Raw genomic sequence first — 17,557 nt, 5'->3', positions numbered from 1 at the left:
CATCCTGAGAGGAGCAGGATGTGTATTAAGGTAATAGTAGTAGTAGTAGTAGTAGTAGTAGTAGTAGTAGTAGTAGTAGTAGTAATAATAATTTATTTATACCCCACCCACCTGCCTGGGTTTCCCAGCCACTCTGGGAGGCTCCCAACAGAATATTAAAAACACAATAAAACATCAAGCATTAAAAACTTCCCTAAACGGGGCTGCCTTCAGATGTCTTCTAAAAGTCAGGTAGTTGTTTATTTCCTTGACATCTGATGGGAAGGTGTTCCACAGGGCAGGCGCCACCACCGAGAAGGCCCTCTGCCTGGTTCCCTGTAACCTCGCAGGGAGGGAACCGCCAGAAGGCCCTCGGCGCTGGACCTCAGTGTCCGGGCTGGATGATGGTGGACATCAGGTATAGTGGGCCAAGGCCGTTTAGGGCAGGCATAGGCAAACTTGGCCCTCCAGCTGTTTTAGGACTACAACTCCCATCATCCCTAGCTAACAGGACCAGGGATGATGGGAGTTGTAGTCCCAAAACTGCTGGAGGGCCAAGTTTGGCTATGTCTGATTTAGGGCTTTTAAGGTCAGCACCAACACTTTGAATTGTGCTCGGAAACGTACTGGGAGCCAATGTAGGTCTTTCAGGACTGGTGTTATATGGTCTTGGTGGCAGCTCCCAGTCACCAGTCTGGCAGCCACATTCTTACACAGCCCAGTGCTGAGGTTGTTTTTATCTACAGCTTTGCCTGTGGGGGGGCAGGAATGGGGACAATCTGGGGTCTTCAGATCTCTTGTCAGGAATCCAAGAGCATAATTGGAGAAGGACTTGGAGTCGTTTTAAAAATTTAAATGGTGGATGGGAATTGAATCCCCTAAACTAGAAACAACAAAAATATTTGGGGCAGCCGTGATGTGCCCCTAAAATTTTGAGGGATGGAGGAGCGGGAACTCCAGTGTGGGGTAGAGATCCAGGATGGTACAGTGGTTAGAGAATTGGTCTAGGAGGTCAGGGTTCGAATCCCCGCTCGTCCATGAAGCTGCCTCTCAGCCTAGTCTGCCTCTCAGGGTAGACATGAAAACACGCTCCCTTTTAGTGCATTAAGCAAGCGGTCTGCCTCTTCTAAAACTGCTGTATTGTCCCATCATGCCTGGTGGAAAAGAAGGAACGCCTCTTCGAAGTTCCTGCCCCTCACAGTTTTTTGCAAATTTCCCCCTTCTTAACGCCCAATCTGCTGCCTGACTTAACCGAGGCAATTTCCCAGCCTATTTTTGAACGATAAAAGGAATCGAATGAGCACAACCCAACTCAGTTTGTAAAACAGGGAGGTGCCAAAACTTCACATCTGCCCTGAGAGGGGAAAAAACACTCCGTTATATGCTCAGAGGTACTTTATTATCACGTACTTCATTTTTAAAGAAAGGGTGGTACTAAATAGGTCAGGTGGTGGAGAAAAGGTGAGCTTACCAAGACAGAAAGACCTGCAATATACCGGTATATGTTAAACTACACAGTTCCAGGTAAGGGGATGTTGTAGTTCCTGAGAAAGGCTGATAGGTTGTCCTTTGCTGCTGGGATGGATATGAGGGGGACCTGTGCCCCCTCCCCAGATATTGAGGGACTACAACTTCCACCAACACTGACTACAGGTGATAAGAGTCCAACCACACCTGGAGGGCCACAGGTGTTCCAGATTCCAGCTTCTGTAAATGTAAATTCCGCACAGGATCCCTGATTGGTTCGTATCGCCCAAAGGAAAAGGCAGCCAGCAGTTTCCAGTGGAAAAACGGTCTCTGATGTTGGCGGTAGCGTCTCACCATCACGACTCGTGAGCAATTAATTCCATTTTGCCCCCCAGCACAGAAATGGCTGGATGTTCACAACCAAATTAAACAGTTTGCATTGGCTCAGCAAGAAATACGTACGGCATCTCGCTCTTTCTCCTTAAATCATTCCCAGCCTCCCCCCCCCCCCCCCGAATATTTCCAGAACCAACCAAGAAACAAGAAGAAATTAGCACAAATGGAGAATCGAGATCCTCTGAGGGTGACTTTTGGCGGGACTCCAGGGCCTTCAGGAGGAAGAGGTGGTTGGTTGGCTGGTGTAAGCATTTGCCTGGCATTCAGAGGTAGACTGCTGTTGCACACAGAGGCTCGTCAGCAGAGGGCATAACTTACAGATCTTCTGCTCTGCACAGACCAAGCAAGGCGGTCTGGTAGTTGCCATTCATTTCAGCCTGGTGGAAGATAAAAAAAGGATTTTAGAAGGCTTTGCTTAAATGAGTAAAGGGCACAGCCCACCCAGAATTAAGCACTTATAAAGCTATGGTTTTCCCAGTCGTGATGTATGGAAGTGAGAGCTGGACCATAAAGAAGGCTGATGGCCGAAGAATGGATGCTTTTGAATTCTGGTGCTGGAGGAGACTCTTGAGAGTCCCATGGACTGCAAGAAGATCCAACCTCTCCATTCTGAACGAAATCAGCCCTGAGTGCTCACTGGAAGGACAGATCCTGAAGCTGAGGCTCCAAGACTTTGGCCACCTCATGAGAAGAGAAGACTCCCTGGGAAAGACCCTGATGTTGGGAAAGATGGAGGGCCCAAGGAGAAGGGGACAACAGAGGATGAGATGGTGGGACAGTGTTCTGGAAGCTACCAGCATGAGTTTGACCAAACTGGGGGAGGCAGTGGAAGACAGGAGGGCCTGGTGTGCTCTGGTCCAGGGGGTCACGAAGAGGCGGACACAGCTAAACAACTCAACAATATCCAAAAGGGGAGATATTCTATTGTCCTCTGCTGACCTGAACATATGCATATCTGACGAGAGAACCCTGTTAATAAATCTCTGCATAACGGGATCCTGGTAGAATTTGACGGAAGGTCTAGCTAACTAAATATCCCATCATGACCAAGCAGATTAATTTCATTTAAAGACACCCCCACTTTTCAGCCAAAAAAGGCTCCCTCCTCTTACACCTCACTTAAGGAAAAAAGACATAGCACAAAAGGAAAACGAATCAGGAGGGAGGAAGAAATCAGCAAACTCAAGTTCCAAATTTGCACGTCATTTCAGGGACCGGCTGGGATGGAAAAGTTCAAGGAGGGGAGGTACCCAAAGTTGCAATGCTGATGGAGCAACCCTGGACCCCTACTCTTCCTCCCTCCATCTCTGTCCACTCCCCACCCACAGTAAAGAAAGCCTGGCGCCCTTACCTGGAGGAAGGAGTAGAGAGAAATCCCATAATGCTTCCTGAACTCGGATCGGATGCTGAGCAGGTCGGTTTCGCTACGGGAAATCAGGATGCGGGCCAGAGTTCTTGGGCTGGTTTCTGGACCCTTTAAAGAGCAGACAGGTGAGGGTTAGGATATCTATATTTATATTGTAGATGTCATAGCAATCTCGCGGTTTAAGAAAGCTGGGAGAGGCAGGCCCAGCCACCAGGATAGGATTGCTCTTTTTCACAGGGTAGTGAATTGGGTAGGGTTATTTGCAAGGCTGTGGCAGGGGGCAAACAGCACCTTTACTGGGGATGTAAGGAGGCCTTAGGGACGCGGGTGGCGCTGTGGGTTAAACCACAGAGCCTAGAACTTGCTGATCAGAAGGTCGTCGGTTCGAATCCCCACGACGGGGTGAGTTCCCGTTGCTCGGTCCCAGCTCCTGCCAACCTAGCAGTTTGAAAGCACTTCAAAGTGCAAGTAGATAAATAGGTACCGCTCCGGCGGGAAGGTAAACGGTGTTTCCGTGCGCTGCTCTGGTTCGCCAGAAGCGGCTTAGTCCTGCTGGCCACATGACCCGGAAGCTGTACGCCGGCTCCCTCGGCCAATAAAGCGAGATGAGCGCCGCAACCCCAGAGTTGGCCACGACTGGACCTAATGGTCAGGGGTCCCTTTACCTTTACTAAGGAGACCTTACACACACAACCCCATTCCGTTCTTCATCTCGCCATCCGCTGCAACAAAATTATAACTTGCGAAATTAATTACACAAAAGACATTGTCCTTCCGTTATGCCACCCCGCCGATTTAGGGCACAAAAGGAAACACAGTGTGACTCTAAAGGTGTTCACGTGTGCAATAAATCATGTCTCATTTGCAATCCAAAAGCAACAGCAGAGCAGTCGTTTTGCGTCAAGCCATGCCCTGTCTGCAGCTGTTTTGGTGTCCAAAACACTTTATCCAAATTCCTGGAGAAAGGGAAGGATACACTTGTGCGACAGAGCGAAAGAGAGAAATAAGGGTGGATTAATTCTCCTCACCTTAACCGCTTGGTAGAGCTTTGTGGCAAAATAGAGAGGGGTATTTCTGAGGATGGAGACTGCAAAAGAACATGGATTTAGAATAATAATAAACCAATCGGATAACCAACATGTTCTCATATCGTCTCTGAAAACCATCTTCAGTTATCTGAAGCACACCCAAAACAATACTGTATGCTTGTGAAACATGGACCACTTATAAACGCCATCTCCAACTCCTCGAAAGATTCCATCAACAGTATCTCTGAAAATTTTTACAGCTCACTTGGGAAGACAGGCGAACTAATGCCAGTGTACTGGAAGAAGCAAAGACCACCAGTGTTGAAGCAATGATTCTTCAGCATCAACTTTGTTGGACTGGTCATGTTGTGCGGATGCCTGATGATCGTCTTCCAAAGCAACTAGTCTATTCCGAACTTAAAAATGGAAAGTGTAATGCTGGTGGTCAAAAAAGAGGTTTAAAGACTGTCTCAAGGCAAATCTTAAAAAATGTAGTATAAACACCGACAACTGGGAAACACTGGCCTGCGAGTGCTCCAGTTGGAGAACAGCCTTTAGCAAAGGTGTCATGGGCTTTGAAGACACTCAAACTCAGGACGCAAGGGAGAAACGTGCTAAGAGGAAGGCACGCTGGGCAAATCCACACCGTGATCAGCTCCCACCCGGAAACCAATGTCCCCACTGTGGAAGGACGTGTGGATCCAGAACTGGCCTCCACAGTCACTTACAGACTCATTGTTAAAACTGTGTTTATGGAAGACACTCTTACTTGGCTATGAGTGATTGCCAAAGAAGAAGAAGAATCTAAAATCCCCAGCTTTTCGGGTGTTTTTAACCACTGTATCACAGGTAGAAATTCACCAGGCGAGGCCCTCCAACAACATTACAGCTCTGTGCTGGAGCAACCTGACCTGTTGAATTCCTCCTCCTCAACCAAACCGCTCTGGGTCATGCCCAGTTGGTTATGGGGGAGAAATCACCCCACTCTATTCTCACAACCAACCCTGCGAGGTGGACTAGGCCAACAGCGAGAGACTTGCTCATCCCGTGAGTGTTTTTGTCACAGTTGCTCCAAACCCAGGTTTCTGAGCCGCTAACTATAATCTCACAGTTCCTGCTTGTTCCTGGCCAGACCTCTGTACAGAAAACATGAAATCATCAAGGGCGAGAGCGTCCCTGAGCATGTTCGGTGTGTTATTTATTTCTGCGCTCCTTTACGGCAGACGAGGCCAGAGTCAAGAGTAGATAGACGTACACGCCCTGCTCACAAACAAATACCATTCACATACATAGAATCAGAATTGTAGAGTCGTAAGGGACACCAGGGGGACATCTATTCCAACCCCCTGGAATGCAGGCATCTCAGCTAAAGCATCCATGACAGATGGCCACCCAACCTCTGCTTTAAAATCTCCAAGGAAGGAGAGTCCACCATCTCCCGAGGGAGACCATTCCAGTGTCAAACAGCTCTTACTGCCAGAAACTTCTTCCTGATGTTTAGTCGAAATCTCCTTTCTCGTCACTTGAAGCCATGGGTTCGAGTCCTACCCTCCAGAGCAGGAGAAAACAAGCTTGCTCCCTCCTCCATGTGACAGCCCTTGAGATATTGGAAGATGGCTCTGATATCTCCTCTCAGTCTCCTCTCTTCCAGGCTAAAGGTACCCAGCTCCTTCAACCGTTCCTCATCAGGCTTGTTTTCCAGACCCTTGATCATCTTGGTCTGCACACATTCCAGCTTGTCAACATCCTCTTTAAACTGGGGAGCCCAGAACTGGACACAGTGGACGCTCGGGTTGCGAACGTGATCCGTGCGGGAGGCACGTTCGCAACCCGCAGTGTCCACAACCCACAGCATTGCCCCTGCACATGTGCAGGTCGCAATTTGGCACTTCTGCGCATGCGCAAAGCACGATTTAGCACTTCTGCACATGCGCCGAAACCCAGAAGTAACCCGTTCCGGTACTTCCGGATTCGGCACAGTGTGCAACCCGAAACCGAGCAACCTGAAGCGTCTATAACCCGAGGTATGACAGTATTCCATGTGGGGTCTGACCAAGGTATCTCTGCATTCATACACCCCCCCCCCTCCAAGCATGACAGATAGAAAGGCTCTGGGGGGCCACATCCAGCCCACGCCCCCTTACCTACCCAGGGTCAAGCCAGCCTCGAGGGCCTTCCCCTCTAAGTACTTCTTCATGGCTTCCTCCACCTGGAGCCCAGTCTTCTTGTGGTACCAGACGAACACTGTGGGAGAAAGAAAGGATTAAGCCAGACTGCTTCTAAACATGTTAGGAACATTGGAAGCTGCCTTGTACACTCTGAAGGGGTCACCTCGAAAGCAGATTCACTGAATAATCATAGTTTAGAGGTCCCGGGCCCTAAGGAAGTCAGATTATCCTCCACCAGGAACAGGGCCTTCTCAGTGGTGGCTCCGACCTGGTGGAATGCTCTGTCCCAGGAGACCAGGGCCCTGCAGGATTTAACCTCCTTCTGTTGGGCCTGCAAGACACAGCTATTCCGCCTGGCTTTCAATTTGAACTCAGCCTGATCTTTTATTCCCCTTCCTCCCTTTTTATGAAGATTACCCGCTCTGGGATCCCACAGCTAATTCTCCCCTGGTCTCCTCGCTGGCCCAAATAGGACTAATTTAGCCAGCTAGCCCTGGTGATCATCTAATGTTTATTGGATGGATTTCCCCCCTAAATTGATTTTTGAATTTATTGTTATTCACGTTTTATACTGTATTTTATGCTGTTTTTTGTTGCCTCAATTTTGTTTTAAATTTGTTGTTAGCCGCCCTGAGCCTGGTTTTCTGAACCGGGAAGGGCGGAGTATAGATAAAAAATTATTTTTTTATTATTATTTATTATGAAGGAAAGAGCCCCTGAAAAACCTATTGGCTCTGACTCAGGGGCCCATGAGAACGCCGTTTTAGTGCACTGCATAGAATGCCAACATGGCTGAACTCAACTCCTTTCCCCAGAAAAAGCAACTTGCAAGCTTTGCAAACTAGACCTTGCCTCTGTTTAGATGTTGGGGGCTCCGCTCGGTTAGGATCCTGATCCACTCGATCTCATCCAACCTGCCCGGGTCGCCACCTCCGGGACCCGCGAGGGCCTGGAAGAACCCACAGAGACACACCACTGAACAAAACAATTGCACAGTTGAAATAACAACAGCCTTTTTTGAAGTCGCAACAGCCCTCTCTGTCGTAACAACTTAATTCAGGGATCAGTACTCAGTCCAGTGCCCAGGACCTATTTGAAGCGCCGCATGACCTATTTAAACCAACAGGCCTTGAGCTTACAAGACATGGGGTGTAGAAGCAATCCCCAGAACATGCGCAGAGTGAAATTGGCGCCATCCAATCGCAGAGTAACCAGAGTCTGCTCCTCACATAGCTGAGGACTTAGCTACATTAGTAAAGAAACAGTGATCTGAATGCGCTATAAACATGCAACAGGGACGCGGGTGGCACTGTGGGTTAAACCACTGAGCCTCTTGGGCTTGCCAATCAGAAGGTTGGTGGTTCGAATCCCCGTGACGGGGTGAGCTCCCGTTGCTCGGTCCCTGCTCCTGCCAACCTAGCAGTTTGAAAGCACCTCAAAGTGCAAGTAGATAAATAGGTACCGCTCCGGCAGGAAGGTAGACAGCGTTTCCGTGTGCTGCTCTGGTTTGCCAGAAGCGGCTTAGTCCTGCTGGCACAGGACCCGGAAAGCTATCTGCAGACAAACGCCGGCTCCCTCTGCCTATAGAGCGAGATGAGCGCAGCAACCCCAGAGTCGGCCACGACTGGACGTAATAGTCAGGGGTCCCTTTACCTTTACCTATAAACATGCAACAGATGGCACCAGAGAGCAGGGAATTTTAAAAAGCTATTTTCCATAGAGGTTTTTTCCCCCCTTTTATTAAAACGATCTAATTTCTGACTTATTTATAGCAGGGTTTTTCCTGTGTTTAGATCCAGCCTGAGATAAGGGCTAGAACATGTGAGCCCCAGTACCTTTTCCTCTCCCTCAGTATTAAACATGAGTAAGAACAGAGCCTCATTTAAGGAGTACACCCAGTCTTAATAGAAACTGGGGAGCCCTGAGGCTTTAGCCCCCAAACCTATTAGGTCTTTTGTACTGTTTTATTGTTGTTGGCCGCCCTGAGCCCGGCTTCGGCTGGGGAGGGCGGGATATAAATAACATTTATTATTATTATTATTATTAATTATCTCTGATCCAGTGCAGCCGGTTTTCCCCCAACTCCATCATTATTCATTTAACCTCACAGAACAGGAATGCGAGACAAGGAAAAGCTTTTTATCGGGGCGGTTGTAGAGCTGTGATTTTTTAAATCATGTCATACAGTTGCACTCATACATACAAAACAGAGCATTTGATTATGCAAAAGCATTCCTTATCGCTGCTTCGCCATCTATAATAGCATACACAAATGCACCTCGAATCTGCACGGGCAGCTTATTCCTTAAAGCCATTCGGTCAACTTGATGGGAAATTTATGAGAAATTAAACACGAAGGGAACATGGGTGGAACACATTATTTGAAAACACGAGGAGAGTTCAGCGGCAGTGTTATGTACTGAGTTGAATAAGATCCAAAATGCAGCAGTCTGATTGGTCCTAGAACAATAGGATCTAAAATGCAGCAGTCTGATTGGTCCTAGAACAATAGGATCCAAAATGCAACAGTCTGATTGGTCCTAGAACAATAGGATCTAAAATGCAGCAGTCTGATTGGTCCTAGAACAATAGGATTCACAATGCAGCAGTCTGATTGGTCCGCAGGAGCCACCCAATCCAGGTGGAAGTGAATCCGCAACCTGATTGGCCTACAGGAGAATTCCAGAATTAGCCAATCATGTGGGGCCCATTGTGTAAATAATGTATATAAAGCAGATATTCTGAGGGAACTTCCATTCCTCCTCACTACTATGAGCTGAATAAAGAGCATGAAATCCACTCTCGACTGAGTATATTTCACTGGCGACGAGGATGGGATCCCGCTGAGCTGACTGCCACACACAGCACCGCAGCACCACCACCTGCCGCACCGCTGCCTCGCACCGTGTATCCAGGCTTCAGCTCCGGGACCCAAGGAACTCAGAATGGCAACCGACAGCAGCTTCTCGCTGTTCAACCCTGCATCTGGAGGCTGGGAAGCGTATGCCTCCCGTTTCACCTTCCTCCTAGAAGCCAAAGGGGTCACCAACGAAGAAGATGCCAAGAAGAGGGCGATATTCTTCAGCGTCTGCGGAGAGGAGACGTTTGAAATCGCCCGGGCTCTCCTTGCGCCTGAAGACGTCGCTACCGTTCCATACAAAACAATAATGGAACAGCTGAAGGGGCACTTTTCGCCGCAGCCCTCAGTGGTGGCTCGTCGAAATGCCTTCTACGCAAAGCGGCAAGCCCCTGGGGAAACCATAACTGGGTTTGTGACCTCCCTCCGCCAAGCCGCCCGGTTCTGCAACTTCTCAGAGCTGGAGAACATGCTTCGTGACCGCCTCGTCGGTGGCCTGAAGGATGAGAAGCTGCAACAACACCTCTATGCTAAGAAGGACCTAACGTTCCAGGTTGCTCGGGAGGAGGCCCCGGCAACGGAAGCTGCCGAGAGGTCAACGCAAGAGGCACGGCCGAACCTGCTGTCCCAACCGAGAGTCCACCACCAAGACCTCGCCGACGACTCGGGATCTGACAGGGAGGAGGTGCACCGAGTACAGCAGCGCACTCAAGCAGCGCACAGACCAATCAGACTGCTGCATTTTGGATCCTATTCAACTCAGTACATAACAGGCAGGATCAGGCCAAGACCTTGTTGTGTATTCTGATGTGTTTGGCCTTTATGAACCATGGGGTAATCTCATGGGGTAATGTTTTCACCGGGATAGAGATGATCTCAACAGAGCTTGCATGCATCAGAGAGATCATGGGGTCTGAATAATCTCAATTTTCAGCCTTGGATGTCTCACCTGCGTATCTTGCCGTATCAAGACATAGTCAATGACCCCGGAGTACCTTTCACGGTTGCCCTGGGAGAAAGCAGAAAGTCAGACGTCAATGATGTTGGTTGTGGGCTGGCAGTCCTTGAGTTGGATCCAAATTAACTATGCTTTACTCTTCCCATCACCACCAAAACAACTTAAACGAGCTGTTTCTAAGCCGCTCTGTCGATTTTAAATGGGCCTAGAGAACGGCCAGTTTAAGGCTCAAGCCACACTTCCGCTTTTCACCCGGGAAAACCCGATCCTAACCACTGAATCGGAGCGGGCCCTAAGGAGGTCAGATTATCCTCCACCAGGAACAGGGCCTTCTCAGTGGTGGCTCCGACCTGGTGGAATGCTCTGTCCCAGGAGACCAGGACCCTGCAGGATTTAACCTCCTTCCGCAGGGACTGTAAGACAGAGCTATTCCGCCTGGCTTTCAATTTCAACTTAGCCTGATCTTTTATTCCCCTTCCTTCCCTTTTTATGAAGATTACTCGTTCTGGGATCCCACAGCTAAGTCTCCCCTGGTCTCCTCGCTGGCCCAAACAGGACTAATTTAGCCAGCTAGCCCTGGTGATCATTTAATGTTTATTTTTTTATTGGATGGATTTCCCCCCTAAATGGATTTTTGAATTTATTGTTATTCACGTTTTATACTGTATTTTAGGCTGGTTTTTTTGTTGCATCAATTAAGTGTTTTAAATTTGTTGTTAGCCGCCCTGAGCCCGGTTTTCTGAACTGGGAAGGGCAGGGTATAAATAAAAAAATATTATTATTATTATTATTATTATTATTATTATTATTACATGTCCATTGGGTTTTCTCCCGACTGATGTTCTCTCTGATTTATTCCTAAAACAGCAGGGCAAAGGCAAAACTGCGCAGACATCTAGTGTCCGATCTCACGCTCTTGCTAAGACGCAGGTAATGGCAGCATCAGGACTCACATGTTCAACAGAAGCAGAGTGTATTTGGGGGGGATTAGACTGTTAAGTACTGAAGTTCTCACCCTGGGCCAGCAGGGGGATACTGTAGATAGTTATGCAAATAAGGGATCGAAAGTGACGTTCAGTGATTGGATAGTTTTAGAAAATTGTTACAGTTACGTTGTACTGGAGCTCTAAATAAGCAGGCTGGCTGAGCCCTTCAGTTCAGTTCTGGCCTGGCCTCTGAATAAAGAAGAGCTGTTTGAAGAATCGCTGTGTCGTCTGATATGTTCGCCCACAACTTAACATAGACAATGAGGACTAGCCACTTACCCGCTTTTATTTTCAGAGCCGCTGTTTTCCGAAAACTTTTTTACAGATTAGGCGTGTGAGAAGCCTGAAATCTACCGTGTGCCCCACTTAAAATATTTCCAACAGAGCTCTCACCAGATTTTTTTCTTTTTCTTTTTAATGAGCCATTTTAATTGCATGCAGATAAGCTGACTGGTTTCAATTGCATGGGGTGAAAACAGCAGCTCAGAAACCTGTAGCCTGCTTCCTAGAACCGAAACAGAGGTGATGACGGCATGTTGCTTTAAAGTTTAGAGAATATATTTGCTCCCCTGCTTAGAAGGCAGATTCCTTTCCTAAAACAGCCCTTCCCAATGCAGATTGCCGTAATTGCATTTTGATAATTTGATTAGGTCCACTGTTGTTGTTTTTAAATGACTTCTCAGTTGCTGATTTTTAAATGAATACTTTATACTAGTTATATCATTGCTTAGTTTTATCATTATTATTATTAAGTGGTACATAAATTTTGCTTATAAGGCCATCTCACCATCCTGGGCCTCTGTGAATATTTCAGACTCAGCCTCATGAAGTAAGTTGTCTTAAACTGTTTTTAATATTGTGTTTTTATATTGAAACCCACCCTGGGACCTTACAGTGAAGGGCAGGTAAATAATAATAATAATAATAGGCCAAAACTTCTGGAGGGCACAAGGTTGATGCTTTAATACATTAAAATATTTTTAAAATACAAAAAAACAACAACCCCTTAATATGCTTCCTGATTAATTAAAGGCTTTGTTGGGGGAAATCCGAAACCCCAAATATTTTTGAAGTAAATCACAGGTCTCCTAACCCTTCCTTTTGTTTTTAGGTGATTTTGAAAAAATATTGCATACAGAATGGCTTTCCCTCTGAAAAGCAGGCTAAATTTGCATCTATAACAGAAGCCAACATGTGTTTTTTACACATATTTTCCAGCATAGCATCTCACGAACATCAAATCAGATCTTTGGCTATCGCAGCCTAAGACTTCCTTCAACCCCGTCTAATGGTCTTCTAAAATCATTTCCAATTCTGCATTTGATTACTATCATTATTGCTATAAATCTGAATCCTTATTTGGCCCCTCATTTGACCCTAAGTGCCTCCGAATGGTCATTCCGTCCCCCCTTTTTACCTTGATCAAGGCATCCAGGAGACCCTGAAGGAAACCGCTGGTTTGCGAAGCGATGTCCTTCTCGAGCTCCAAACTGAAATCTAGGCACAGTGGAGGAAACAATTTTGGATTAAAGAGAAAACGGTTTTACCCAGATCTGATAGGCTTTCAGGAGTTAAGCAACACCATTAGGATTTTAAGCAGGAACAAAAACTGTGATACCTATTTCTCTCTTTTTCTGTTTTGTGCTGTTTTTTGTTTTTTTAAATGACCTCATTTTTATATGCTGACTTGAGGGGCTTGTTTATGTTAACAGGATGGGGTCTAAAAGGATGATAGGACAGACAAACAAACAAACAAGCACCCCACCTTTAAATAACAATAATATGAAGTGCTTCTTTAAATAATCAGCTTTACCAAAAATAAAAGTCCATGATACCATCTTGTGGCAGTGAGTTCTGCAGGTTAACAGTGCATTGAGCAAAGGATGACTTGCTTTCCCTCTGTCCTGAAATCTGCAGCCTATCGGCTTAATGCAAAGGTCAGCAAACTTTTTCAGCAGGGGGCCGGTCCACTGTCCCTCAGACCTTGTGGGGGGCCGGACTATATTTTGAAGGAAAAAGTGAACGAATTCCTATGCCCCACAAATAACCCAGAGATGCATTTTAAATAAAAGGACACATTCTACTCAAGGAAAAAACACACTGATTCCCAGACTGTCCGCAGGCCCGATTGAGGAGGCGATTGGGCCGGATCCAGCCCCTGGGCCTTAGGTTGCCTACCCATGCTTTAGGTTCTCATTCACAGCCACTCATATTTCTAGGTGAAAAACAGAGAGAGAGAGAGAGAGAGAGAGAGAGAGAGAGAGAGAGAGAGAGAGATTCACACCAGGCTAGAATGAATATTTTTATTCATCCATTCAAACCATTTTTTAACCTGCTGTTCACTGCTGGAAAAGCCTTCCAGGTCAGCTTGGAAGCATGAAGGAATAAAACAGACACGGCACAAAAGGAAAAGTGATTGGGAGGGAGGAGGAAAAAGCAATGTGGTGCAGCAGCGGCAGCAGCACGCGGGCCCATTTTACATCTGTGGAACACCGAGGCTCAGAGCTTGCCTACAGTTAGAGCCAAGTCAAGAAAGGCTTTCTGGTCTACTGAGAAAGACTCGGCAGCCTGCTGGCAATCTACCAATTTCGCCTTTTGAGTGGGCGTGGGGGTTTGTGAGGGAGGAGGCATCCCAGTAGCAGATCCTTTGCACCCCAGAAGCTCCTTCCCTCGGGAAGGAGAAAAACACACTGATTCCCAGACCATCCACAGGCCAGATTTAGAAGGCAATTGGGCCGGATCCCGCCCCCCGGACCTTAGTTTGCCTACCCATGGCTTAATGATTTGGGGATTCTCAGAAAGCATGAATAACTCTCCAATTTCTCCAAACCAGGCATATCCACGACCGTCCACGCTTAGCTGTCCTTTAAAAGACAGGGGGAAGAAAGTATATCATTTTTTATTTCGTTCCTTCTTTACCATGCTTGTAGCAACCCAGGATCTCTCGGAGTTGCTGGCTGGTTCGGGTGGAGAGGATTTCGAGAAGCGTACCTGCCTCCAGGCCCTGGAAAGAGGAAGGGCGTTTGTTGAGTAACCTTAGCAGCTTAAGTGTGGCAACACTTGAAAAGGCGAGGGAGCTCAAGAGCAGCACAGGGGCGGAGAGGAGAAGCCGATGCGGTCAGCTTCCAGGCTGCTAAGTATTTTTTTAATTTATTTCATAAAATGCAAATATTGATTTTTTTAAATAAAATAAAACCCACACACCCTCAAAGCCGTTTGCAAAAAACAGAAGTTAATGAATAAAGTCACTGCTAAGAAAAATTAGCAACAATTATTTAAGATTTCCCTAAACTTAAAACAGCAAGAGACTAAAACCAGATTAAAATCCTGGGTAGGCTAAGCAAGCTGCCCTCTCCTCTTGCTCTCGGATGGTGCGGGATGGAGGAGGTTGTGGTTGCCTAGCAACCGCATCTCAACTCAAACCCTGGTCCACGGGTAGGACCAGGCGGATGGAGCAGCCGAAGACCCAGCAAAGCCGTAGCCCAATGCGTGGATCACCTGCTTTCTTGCATGCAGAAGGTCCCGGGTTCAATTCTGGCATATCCCTGCTGGAGAGCTGCTGCCAGCCAGTGTAGACAATACTGAGGTAGATGGGCAAGTGGTCTTTAAACATGAGGACTAGAATCTTACTTTCTGTATGCAGAAGGTGCCCGGTTAAATCTTCCCATTCCCTGGGCATCTCCAGGTGGGACTACGAAATGCTTCTTCCTTGAAATCCCAGGGAGCTGCTGCCAGTCCGTGTGGGCAATGCAGGGCTAGGTGCACAAATGGCCTGACTGAGCAAGACAGGGACCGATGGCCGTACCTTCAGGGCCAGGTTGATTTCATGAGCATCAAACTGAGCTGCCGGCTTCAGCAGACCCGTGATCACGCCCTCTAGGTGCCCGGAAAAAGCTGCTTGGAGAGTTTTCAGAAGGTCCTGAGAAGGGGAAATAGAAATGCGTTAGGAGGAGGATTAAAACCGTCTCTGAACAGTCTTCAAAGGCTGCCCCAGGCAAAGTGCATTGCAGTGGTCTAAGCTGACGGTTACAAAGGCATGAACTACTATGGTCAGTGAGGACGCAGGTGGTGCTGTGGGTTAAACCATAGAGCCTAGAACTTGCCGATCAGAAGGTTGGCGGTTCGAATCCCAGCGACGGGGTGAGCTCCCGTTGCTCGGTCCCTGCTCCTGCCAACCTAGCAGTTCGAAAGCATGTCAAAGTGCAAGTAGATAAATAGGTACCGCTCCGGCGGAAAGGTAAACGGCGTTTCCGTGCGCTGCTCTGGTTCGCCAGAAGTGGCTTAGTCCTGCTGGCCACATGACCCGGAAGCTGTACGCCGGCTCCCTCGGCCAGTATAGTGAGATGAGCGCCGCAACCCCAGAGTCATCCGCAACTCGACCTAACGGTCAGGGGTCCCTTCACCTTTTACTAGGGTCAGTACATTTCTGGGCACAGTTCAAAGTGCTGGTGTTGACCTTTAAATCCCAAAACGGCCTCGGTCCAGTGTACCTGAAGGAGCATCTCCACCTCCATTGTTCAGCCTGGACACTGAGGTCCAGCTCTGAGGGCCTTCTGGTGGTTCCCTCGCTGCAATAAGCCAAGTTACAGGGAACCAGGCAGAGGGCCTTCTCGTTGGTGGCGCCCGCTGTGTGGAACGCCTTCCCACCAGATGTCAAGGAAATAAACAACTATCTGACTTTTAGAAAACATCTGAAAGCAGCCCTGTTTAGGGAAGTTTTTAATGCTCGGTGTTTTATCGTGTTTTTAATATTCTGTTGGGAGCCACCCAGAGTGGCTGGGGAAACCCAGCCAGATGGGTGTGGTATAAATAAATAAATAAATTATTATGATGGCTGGTAAAGTCAAGATGGGCCAAAGCTGGCAAACCAGTCAAAGTTTATAGAAAGCTGGCACTCAGATGGACATTTGAAGGGTCAGATTGAAACCCCCTAATATAGGATTCCCTTCCCCCCCCCCAAAAAAAACTCCAGATCTAACAGGGGTTTGCTCCTTCCCATCCTCACCTGTTTTGTGAAATTCAGGAACTCTTCAGCAATTTGCTGCCTCTGTTCATTGCTCCTGTTGGTCAGTAGGTCAATGACGGTTACATATTCGACACCTGCCACAATGGATAGCAAATTTAGAGGCTAACCACTAAACCGTGGTTCTCTGTATGTGTCCTTCACATATATAAATCCCCCCCCCCTTTCAATTCTGTAACAGGAGAAGCCACATTTATGAATCAAACACGTATATATAACCATCCGCTTTATACAAAGGGCATCTGTCGATTTGCATCCCACTTTTTCAGCCGGAATCTCCTACGTGGTGCCATTTGTAAGATGCCAGGGTTACGGATTCGAGTCCTGACGTGCATCGATTAAAACTCGGCTGAATGTGACGCTGTCAAACAGTATAGAGGGCAGCGGCTCACATTCAGTTCCTTTCTCACTGAGATAAAAAGTTCACTGAGTGACCTTCACTCAAATCTCTACTTCTGAGGTTAACCTACCTCACAGCGCTGTTCTGTGGATTTGCAAAATACATATATACAGGAAAAACCCAGCAAGGACACAACACACGAATGCCACAACTGTGATTTGTTACCTTTCCCGCTGACGGCGTCAAGGAGAGCGTGGACATCTTTTTCCACCTCAAAGTTCAGGTGGGGTCTGATCGTCCCCAGAGTGCCCCAAACAGCTGTCTAGAGCAAAATAAGACAGAGATGGAATGGTCACCAGAAACTCCGAAATCTTCGTGATCCGACGAGTGCCAAGCCAAGCGCTCACCTTATCCGCAAGGGGCAGGTGCCTGAGGATTTCGTTGACCAAGGATCTGTGGGAATGTTCTGGGGTGCAGGAGAGGATATATTGACTAATTATATCCTAATCCAACTTGTGCTAACAAGTTCCCGAAATATCAGCAGAGTTTATAAACATTCCCCTTTAAGTGCGCAACGGCAACGTGTGCACAGGTTCGCTAGAACCTCTATAATAATTACTCTGGTAATTTCCCCTTTAGTTCCCTCTTAAAATACAAGACACGACACAGTCTTTATAAAAGTATAAAAAGAGTTTACTCACGTTCCGTTCACAATGTGATCCCAGAAGGCACAGCTTAAAAAGGTTACATACATTTAGACACTATCTTATAGCAAGATAGGCCTTATCTCCTCTCTTGGCTGGGAGCCAAGAGAGCATCCTTAGATGTTTCCTCATCGAAGTAAAATGGCAGAGAGAGAGAGATGGCTGCCTGCCCTGTGCTTTTTGTCATTACCTGCACAGGTGAGGCCACACCCACCTCTGGTCACATGTGGAGGAAGTCCGTCCCCAGGAAGTTTACCTGCTTGCTGGACAGACATCCCCCCATGT

At 47.4% G+C, this 17,557-nt stretch overlaps 1 protein-coding gene across 1 annotated transcript; it reads right to left on the bottom strand.

Moving 5' to 3' along the window:
• Positions 1-498: 498 nt before the first annotated feature.
• ANXA9 (annexin A9) lies at positions 499-17,023 on the bottom strand (the record flags this gene model as incomplete). The annotated part of the gene is made up of 12 exons (XM_028710961.2): positions 499-2,219; positions 3,194-3,316; positions 4,237-4,295; positions 6,385-6,480; positions 7,257-7,353; positions 10,211-10,270; positions 12,623-12,702; positions 14,125-14,209; positions 15,011-15,124; positions 16,211-16,305; positions 16,794-16,890; positions 16,976-17,023. Coding segments are annotated over 12 exons (1,017 nt in total), but the record flags the coding sequence as incomplete, so codon positions are not given.
• Between the last annotated feature and the right edge of the window lie 534 nt (positions 17,024-17,557).

The sequence above is a fragment of the Podarcis muralis genome, chromosome 16, assembly GCF_964188315.1.
Source record: "Podarcis muralis chromosome 16, rPodMur119.hap1.1, whole genome shotgun sequence".
Taxonomy (NCBI): domain Eukaryota; kingdom Metazoa; phylum Chordata; class Lepidosauria; order Squamata; family Lacertidae; genus Podarcis; species Podarcis muralis.
This window is presented reverse-complemented; position numbering and strand designations above follow the sequence as displayed.